The 10,007-nt window shown below is 33.3% G+C and overlaps 2 protein-coding genes across 3 annotated transcripts; both read left to right on the forward strand.

The window, feature by feature from the left end:
* Positions 1-270: 270 nt before the first annotated feature.
* Gbeta5 (guanine nucleotide-binding protein subunit beta-5) lies at positions 271-2,720 on the forward strand. Its single transcript, XM_018459754.1, has 5 exons — positions 271-920; positions 1,000-1,136; positions 1,215-1,333; positions 1,442-1,799; positions 1,938-2,720. Exons 1-5 carry the CDS (start codon positions 815-817, stop codon positions 2,265-2,267), a joined length of 1,050 nt encoding a protein of 349 aa, XP_018315256.1. The 5' UTR covers positions 271-814; the 3' UTR covers positions 2,268-2,720.
* A 1,657-nt stretch (positions 2,721-4,377) lies between these two features.
* Usp14 (ubiquitin specific protease 14) lies at positions 4,378-9,783 on the forward strand. 2 transcript variants are annotated; one of them, XM_018459755.1, is made up of 7 exons: positions 4,378-4,447; positions 4,529-4,583; positions 5,012-5,208; positions 5,290-5,751; positions 5,857-6,126; positions 9,049-9,337; positions 9,415-9,783. In XM_018459755.1, exons 2-7 carry the CDS (start codon positions 4,568-4,570, stop codon positions 9,708-9,710), a joined length of 1,530 nt encoding a protein of 509 aa, XP_018315257.1. In that variant the 5' UTR covers positions 4,378-4,447; positions 4,529-4,567; the 3' UTR covers positions 9,711-9,783. The 2 variants fall into 2 exon arrangements, with proteins under 2 accessions (XP_018315257.1, XP_018315259.1); XM_018459757.1 differs by having other exon boundaries at positions 5,030-5,208; positions 9,415-9,710.
* The last annotated feature ends 224 nt before the right edge of the window (positions 9,784-10,007 follow it).

Raw genomic sequence — 10,007 nt, forward strand, 5'->3', positions numbered from 1 at the left:
ATGCGTAGTCTGATTCCGGCCTTACGGCCTTACGTTTTTGTATGTGCCATGGGCTTTAGGTGGAATGGATTGTGCAATGCACAATCTTTTCAAACCTTTTCGCACTCGTTCAGAGTATAGTCGGCACGCTCCCAACTACCAAGTCACACGGACACGGGCTCGTGCTTGTGTTGCCATCGGTTGCGCCAGACCGCCGACCGGTGGCGCTGATCGCGTGCTGCAAGCGGCCCGGAATTCGCATCACTGTTCAACTGTTGTGCATATTGCGGAAGCAGAAGCCCCAGCAGAGGCAGCAGAAACGTCATCAAGCGTCATTGCACCGGCGCGACGGCGCGCTTCATTGTCATTTCATTTCGCGAGAAAGGGACACTATCCGACTAGCCGTGCTGTATCGATTATCCTCGTTTATCTCATGTGATGACAACTTTTCTTTAAAAACAAACGCACGATAAGCGAGTAAGAGCGAGGATTACATAAGAAGAGTCTCGACACGTGAAACAATGTCGGTGTCTGTCAGAATTTCATGAATCTCCGTTTTTTTCGCTTATGAAAAAATGGCATTCCGAATGTAGCAAATTACATTTATAATTCTAATTGAATAACAATTAACTGCCTATTGCTGTGATTGTACAATGAATCATTTATGACTTATAAGGGAATTGTAAAGATGCATATATATTTCGTATTAGAGTCGATACATATAGGTGTATGTGTACAACTTTGACATACATGTAATTTTAGTGTAGAAGACCATATCTATCTATTTGTGAAATTTATTGTATATTAAAGAGTTGATCAGTAAGTGAGTTACAATATGGACTCTGCAACCGAGCTAGAACATATAGAGAAGCTAGCGAAAGAAGCAGAATGCTTAAAGAAACGCTTGGAGGATGAACGACAAAAGTTAAATGATATTACACGTAAGTGTAATAAATGATTGATTTATTTGATACTAATCAATATATTTCTTTATATTATATTTTTCACATTTTGTTTCAGTTGCCAGTGTAGCAGATAGACTTGAAACAATTAATTGTATAAATGTAAAACCTAGACGTATCTTAAAAGGACATCAAGCCAAAGTTTTATGTTCTGATTGGTCTCCTGATAAGCGTCATATTGTTTCTTCTTCACAGGTAATTAAGTCTTTTTCTCAAGCATTTTATTTTACATGTTACACATAAACTATAATATATATTACTTCATCATTTTAGGATGGAAGAATGATTATATGGGATGCCTTTACAACAAATAAGGAACATGCCGTCAGTATGCCAACCAGATGGGTGATGGCGTGTGCTTATGGTCCTAGTGGTGATTTAGTTGCATGCGGGTATATATTAATTGTAATAGATCATGATGAAATTTATATATTATAAAAACAAAGATATTAAACCAGATTTATGATGACTGCGCATATTGTTTCATATAAATGTTGTAGAGGTCTGGATAATAAAGTTACAGTGTATCAGTTAAGTCTGGAGGATGATGTTTCGGCTCACAAGAAGACCGTTGGTACGCATACATCATATATGTCATGTTGTGCATTTCCTAACAGCGATCAGCAGATTTTAACAGGCAGCGGAGATAGCACATGCGGTTTGTGGGACGTAGAGAGTGGACAATTGTTACAGAGTTTTCAAGGACACTCTAGCGACGTTATGTCTATTGATCTAGCACCAAGCGAAACTGGGAACACGTTTGTGTCTGGTGGTTGTGATAAACTTGTCTTGATTTGGGATATGCGTAGTGGCCAGTGCGTGCAAAGTTTTGAAGGACATCAATCCGACGTTAATTCAGTATGTAATATTTAAATTATTTGAATATTTTTTCAAACACTTTGTGTTTTAATATTGCTGATTGAAAAGTGATTATTATATTTTTAATTGATATTTATATTTATACTTTCTCTTAATATGTAATATTTGTGCATATAGGTAAGATTTCATCCAGGTGGCGATGCAGTGGCAACAGGTTCAGACGATGCTACTTGTCGCTTGTTCGATTTGCGTGCTGATAGAGAAGTTGCAGTGTATGCAAAAGAAAGTATAATATTCGGAGCAAATGCGATTGATCTCAGTATAAGTGGACGCTTACTCTTCGCCGGATACAATGATTACACAGTGAATGTATGGGATACTTTAAAGTGTCAACGAGTGGCGCTGTTATATGGGCATGAAAACCGAGTTTCGTGTCTAAGGGTTTCTCCGGATGGTACTGCCCTGTCTACTGGAAGCTGGGACGCAACTTTACGAGTTTGGGCTTAGCTTCGTGACAACTACTACTATTTTAAACATGTTCAGATACTCTTGTTAGACATCACATATCCAGATAGTGAAATGCCTCTGAGGTTGCCATCATGTTGCAGACAACTGTTGAAGCAACCAATTTTTAGAAATTCAAGCAAAGGTGCTTCATCATTGTGCATCTTAGGTTGTACTCATATGAATTCGATATCAGATTACAGCAAATTAACTTATCATCAGTTGTCGTCATGTTGCTGTCACATTGCTGATAACATACTATACTAATATTTCTGACTACTTGCTTTTAAAATTCCATCAACTAAATACTTGTATAATCATTCATGTTGCTCAGTACGATAAGATACTTGATACGATGACGGCAAACAAACAACAACTATTCAACACTCATGCAGTGCATTAGTTTGCTCGATATGATTAATCACGCTTGGTTATCTGGGTAGTTATAATATTTATTGTTTTATTCTATTTATTTAGAAACTCGCTTTTAGTATTTTTTGTATGTTATTCATGTCTTCATAATATCAAATATGTATGATGCATTAACTGTGCATTCAATAGCAAGCATGCTTTGTTATGCAAAATATGATCCGTACTATATATAATATATAATATAATTATGATAATGTGATTGATCAAATTGCGCGCGCGCACGCGCACACAATATATATAATATGTATATATATTATATACAATTCTTAGCAAAGCCATATGTATATCTAAAAAATAAAATTTCATAAATCCAAATTTTATTATAAGCGTTACTTATTTTGTTTAATATATTAGGTTTTTATACATATATGATGTTTTAATTTATATTTAGCGAATTCAGTCACTTGCACTACACTAGGGCTGCATTCGAAAAACATCACCCGAGTGTCCTTTAATATGCACTGATCCAGTGTAGTGCGAGTGATCGAATTTACCAATTGATTGTAATTGTTATAAGGACTGTGTTGGCTGAATTTGCTGTGCATATATTGACTATGTTTACACGGTTCGATTTACGCCGAAGTTATAACATCGATGTTACGAAATTGGCCAATTACAGTTATTCCATTCTTCAGAAAAATAGCTATGATTGATTAGTTCCATAACATCGGATGTTATAACTTTGGCGTAAATCGGGCCGTGTAAACGTAGTCATTAATAGATTTATATTATTTAGTTGTATCACATGTTCTATTGTTACTCTTAAAATTAAATAAGTACGTATTGAGATATTGGAGAGGAATAAAGAAAAAATTGAAAAAAAAATTGTACGTACATAAAAAATAGTATTAAAAAATAGATTGATTTATGACAGAACTTAATCAGCTACTCATTTTGTTGGAAATAATAGAATTAGTAAGATGTTGGCTAAGGCCCTGCGCACAATAGAAGGAATAAGGAATTAGGAATAAAGACTAAACGATTTTAACCTATCAGAAATCGAATACATCGAAGTACACGGTTTCTGATAGATTGAAATCGTTTATTCTTTATTCCTAATTCCTTATTCCTTCTATTGTATGCAGGGCCTAAATGTTTTGAAAGTAATGGTTCCTGCACACTGGACGCGGAAACGCTTGCCGCGCGGCAAAATGTGACGCGATAGCCAATAAGCTTACAGCTCCTACAGCCATAAAAGCTAATATGTCCAAACGACAAATTTTAATCGCTCCTGCACACTGGACGCAGAAATGCTTACCGCGCGGCAAAATGCGACGCGGTAACCAATGAACATGTTACGAGCTGTAAGCTTATTGGCTACCGCGTCACATTTTGTCTCGCAGCAAGCGTTTTCGCGTTCAGTGTGCAGGAACCATTACAATTATTTAGAATGCAAAATTTTACATGTACATGATATCAAAAGTTGTTTACTATTTTTTTGGGACAGAATTTTCTTTCCATTAATTTCTTCTATTTAATCTCTTTATAGAGCCGGTTTCACCAACGCCGATTAATCCTAATTGAGATTAACTATCAACCGTAATTGGTCAATTCTACTAAACAGCAAATACGATTGGTCAGTTAATGGCCAATTAAGTAACCGGCGTTGGTGAAACCGGACCTTAACATTCATTTGTATCTTTTATTTTACCTAAGTGCTGTTCCAAAGCGAACAGTTGGCCATCTATCTATTATTGTGGTAAATTTCAGAAGATTCTTTGTGGTGACACCGTGATATATGTTTGATACACGTAAGTATCGCGAATCTGACTTGGCACTTTACTTAATTGTTATTAAAAAAGAAAATTTTGCATTAATTCAATATTTTATAGGTATAACATATTGACAAGTTGCAGTCAAAAGGAACAAATATGCCTCAATACACAAGTATGTATTCTTCCATCATAGAGTCTCTAACCTAAAAGTTTATATTCTTATTCAATAATCGAACAGAATGGGCAATATTATATCTTTTTAGCTGTATATAATACGTGTCAATTTAAAAATAACTAATCTAATTTTATTCTAAAACTTATTGCGGAAAATGTAATCTGAAATATATCTGAAATATATGTAGCTGTAATTGACAAATCAACAAAATTAATTCTTAATTTGTACACTGAACTTCATAATGTAACTTAGATTATCTGTGTCTAATTTTATTTTATTTATATATATATGTGATATTATTTGTATCATATCATCAATTAAAATTTTTAACTTTATAGTGGAAGATTTTGAAAAATATATTTTCCAACTGTATTCATCTAATTTGTCATATTTTTACAATTTCTTTGTTCATTTTTTACTCATAGATTATCAATATATTTCAGTTAAAGTGAAATGGGGCAAAGAACTCTTTTCTAATGTAGAAGTCAATACCGAGGAAGATCCAATATTATTTAAAGCACAGCTCTTTGCATTGACTGGGGTTCAACCAGAGAGACAAAAAGTTATGCTAAAAGGAATGACACTTAAAGATGATGATTGGGGCAATCTAAAACTTAAAGATGTAACAATATATAAATAATTGTAGCTAGCTTAGTATATGATGTTTAATAAAAGATTTATAATTCATTGTTGATTATATTAGGGTGTCACAATACTTATGATGGGTTCTAAGGAAGAAGATGTACCTACAGAGCCAATAGAAAAGCCAGTGTTCTTGGAAGATATGAATGAAACTGAATTGGCTACTGCTTTAGATTTGCCATCTGGTTTACTTAACCTTGGCAATACATGTTATCTAAATGCAACGGTACAATGTTTAAAAACTGTACCAGAATTACGAGAAGCCTTGAAAATTTTCTCAGGAGGTTGGACTACAGGTGCAAGTTTATCAATAACTGCACAAAGTATAACTGCATCGTTAAGAGATTTATATGACAATATGGACAAAGGAACAGCTAGAGCTCCACTTGTTTTGCTTCAAATGCTACATTTGGCTTTTCCAAGATTTGCAGAAAAAACTGAACAGGGTGTATTTCAGCAACAAGATGCAAATGAATGTTGGACAGAGTTAATTAGGATGTTGCAACAAAAGTTGCCCGCAAAGGTTATTAGACATATATGTTAGCAATTTTTTAAATCTAAATTATCTTACTACTTATTTATTTATAATTATAAAGTCATCATTGGAAGCGTTATATATTTGTAACAGAACAATCCAGATGTGTCAGAAGATAATAGTAAAGCTTCTAAACCAAGATCATTTATTGAACAATACTTTGGGGGTATATTTGATTACGAGTTGAAATGTACTGAATCTGAAGATGAATCAGCCACTATTGGAAAAGAAGAATTCTTACAACTGAGTTGTTTTATTTCAACTGATGTTAAGCATATGTATTTTGGACTCAGAAACAAAATGCAGGAGCAAATAACAAAAATGTCTCCAACGCTTGGAAGAAATGCCACTTACACAAAAACGGTAAATTTTTTCATTATATATATATATATATGTATGTGTATACATTAATACAATTTGAATATTAATATATATACAGGATGAATCAGAGTAGTTGAACCAGTTTTTTTACCCTATGAGAAAATTATCGACCTCGCACCTAATTATCGAATCAGCGATACAGATCAGGGTCCCTACTTGAAAAGAAACATACGAAAGACTATACTATATGTAACATATACTATAGTATTTCCCTAATTTTTCATATACGTTTCTTTTTAAGAATAGGGGCCCAGATAAATGGATACGTCGTGCGAATTGCTGGTCTGAGCACAATAAAAAAAAGGCGCATTTTTAATATCTTATAACAATTTTCACAACTCAATGTTAAACATGCCTGTTTTCACACTCAAATTAGCAGTTTGCACGATGTTATCTACGCATCCGATCTATATCGTTAGGTCGATAATTAGGTGTACTCGATAATTTTCCCATAGGGTAAAAAACTGGTTCAACTACATCGATATATATTCGTGTATATATATGTATATATATATATACTGCTAAAAAAATTAGGGGATCACTTCTCGGTAAATTTTTGCCCATATTTGAACTGTTAACTACTCAGCAAATAATTAATGTAAAAAAAGTTTAAAAAACGATTTTGCAGGGCAAACTCTCTACTATAAAGCGCTTTTATTCAATTTTTATTCAGTGTAATATTTAAAGACACGATGAGCTTTGAATAGGAACGTATTTGAGATACTTAAAATCTTAAAATTTGCAATCTTCCACCGACTAATAAAAAAATTGCCGAATGTAATCATTGATACTATCTTAAAGTATAGACTTGCTCTTTTAAATGAAAAAAAAAACTTTGTTCTACACCGATTATTTAGCGAGATATGACATTTTAAAGTAACCCCTAATTTTTTATGATTTCAGCACGATACCGCCGGCATTTGCGTAACCCGATATATACCACGGGGAGGGAGGTTGCTTGGTCGAATTTTGCACATCGCGCGCGCGCGCGCGTGTATGCGTGCGTGCGTGCGTGCGTGTAGATTTTTTAATTTTTTTTTAATAAGAAGCGTGTTGCCACCTTTCTGCCGTATCATCCCACGCAATCTTGAACTCGTATTGATGCAATACCTCTTGTAAGTCTGCTATAATTGTCGACTATCTTCAACGATTTCTCAAATGACATTCCATCATGTCTTATATATGCTCTATTAGATTCAAGTCTCAATAGAGCATGCAAAATCCGACCGAGCAACCTCCTCGTGGTACGCATCGGGTTACGCAAATGCCGGCGGTATCGTGCTGAAATCATAAAAAATTAGGGGTTACTTTAAAATGTCATATCTCGCTAAATAATCGATGTAGAACAAAGTTTTTTTTTCAGTTGAAAGTGCAAAGTCTATACTTTATGATGGTATCAATGATTACATTCGGCAATTTTTTTATTAGTCGGTGAAAGATTGCAAATTTTAAAATTTTAGGTATCTCAAATACGTTCCTATTCAAAGCTCATCATGTCTTTAAATATTACACTGAATAAAAATTGAATAAAAGCACCTTATAGTAGAGAGTTTGCCCTGCAAAATCGTTTTTTAAACTTTTTTTTTACGTTAATTATTCACTGAGTAGTTACAGTTCAAATACGGGCAAAAATTTACCGAGGAGAAGTGATCCCCTAATTTTTTTGAGCAGTGTATATGTACACATCACTCACGCACATACACACACGCATACATACATACACACACACAGGGTCTATCTAAAGTATGGAAACTTCTTAATATTTCGGAAACTAAGCATTCTTGAGAAATATGTTTCAAATATAATAAGTTGTAGGGTTTAAAAATCTATTTACTGATCATATCGGTTTGACCTTGGATAGCATCGCTGAGGTCAGGTCAAGATCAAATCGATTCTTTTTAATGGGACGCTCTATTTTTGATGCCAGAATCTAATAGCTGGTGTGTCGAGAGCTTTTCAAAATACTGCAATAAAGTTATTTTTCATTAAGTAATTTACATAAAAATGAATTTTTAGTACAAAAATGAAAATAAAAGATTTATAACCTCCAATGATCTTAACCTTGACAAATGTTGTCAAGGTCATGGCCCTGAACAACATTCAAAAGGTTTTAGTCGTTGGTCGGACACCTGAAGTAGTGCCGGCGGTACTGTGACTCCAGTTTTATAACTCAAAAAGTACTTAATGAAAAATAACTTTGTTACAGTGTTTTGAAAAGTTTTTGACACCAATTATTAAACTCTGGCATCAAAAATACGGCGTTCCATTAAGAAAAATCGATTTGACCTTGACCTGACCTTGGCGACGCCATCCAAGGTCAAACCGATGTGAATAGATTTTTTAAACCCTACAACTTTTGTTTGAAACATTTTTCTTAAGTAGCTTAGTTTCCGAAATATTAAGGAATTTCCACACTTTTAACAGACCCTGTATATGTATATATTTATTAATACTCAAATTTGTGTCAAGTAAACTTGTATTTATATTAAAAAGAGCTATCCGCATATAATAAAAAATTACTTAAATACTAGTACATGAAATTTATAGCTTTAATATATGATAAAAATTTATAAGGCTAGGTCCACAACCTTGATTTAAGAAGCATTAAGTCATAAGAAGAAAGAGATTAAGTAACAATAATTTCTGTCTTTAAACTGTTTTTGCGCAGTCTTTAGGCTTTAACCGTTAGACTTAAGCGAATTGAGCAAAATCCAATTCTTACGGCCTAAACGCATAAGTTCTGTGGCCGATATATCGTCACTTACAATTTAAAGCTTACGGTTTACGGCCTCTTAAAGCAAGGTTGTGAACCTAGCCTAATGCGTGTATGTGCATTTGTATGTGTGTATGTGTGCGATAAAAAAATTTATAATATTGTAGTATTTATTAATGTACTTTTTTCAGTCAAAAATTAGTAGGCTACCAGCATATTTAACCATACAATTTGTACGATTTTATTATAAGGAAAAAGAAGCAATTAATGCAAAAATTTTGAAGGACGTTAAATTTCCTTTGGATTTTGATGCTTTTGAATTATGTAGTTCTGAACTTCAAACCAAACTTATACCAATGCGTGAAAAGTTCAAAAAATATGAAGATACTTTGGTAGAGGAATCTTGTAACATAAAAATTAAAGATACAGAAGATAGTATAAAAAAAGAAATGAGAAAAGAACCATTCTGGTTTAAGGATGGTAAGAGAAAAAAATTCAATAATTATGTCATGTTTTAAAAATTTAATACATTGAACACTTAAATATGCATATTGCAGATTTGGGATCAAATAATAGTGGTTATTACAAATTACAAGCGGTTTTGACACACCGAGGACGTTCCAGCAGCAGCGGTCATTATGTCGGTTGGATTCGACAAAAGGGTGACACATGGATGAAATGTGATGACGACGTTGTTACAGCCATTACTAGTGAAGAAGTTTTAAAACTCAGCGGAGGCGGTGATTGGCATTGCGCATATGTTCTTTTGTATGGTCCTAGAATTTTGGAAGTAGAAGTGAAAGATACAAAAGATAATTTAATTAATACAAACAATACTGAAACTGATAAATAATTGCTTTAAATTATGCTAGATAAGAAATTACTTGAGTTACTAGCTTCGTACAAATATATTTGTTCTGATATGAATTAATATAACAGTGTCATTAAAAAACATCATGTGCTACAATGATATTTGGAATAATAATTTTATCATGTATATGGAAAATAATCTATTAAATAGCTTAATACCTTTAGTAACTTTTTTAGATAAATATGAGATCAAAAGTAAATTGGTTACAAAGAACTTACTAATTTCTACAAAAAAATATGTACGTAGAATATTCTGTATCTGAATACCAGATAATAAGAA

The sequence above is a fragment of the Mycetomoellerius zeteki genome, unplaced genomic scaffold (genome assembly GCF_001594055.1).
Source record: "Mycetomoellerius zeteki isolate Tzet28-1 unplaced genomic scaffold, Tzet1.0 scaffold855, whole genome shotgun sequence".
In the NCBI taxonomy this organism is placed as follows: Eukaryota; Metazoa; Arthropoda; class Insecta; order Hymenoptera; family Formicidae; genus Mycetomoellerius; species Mycetomoellerius zeteki.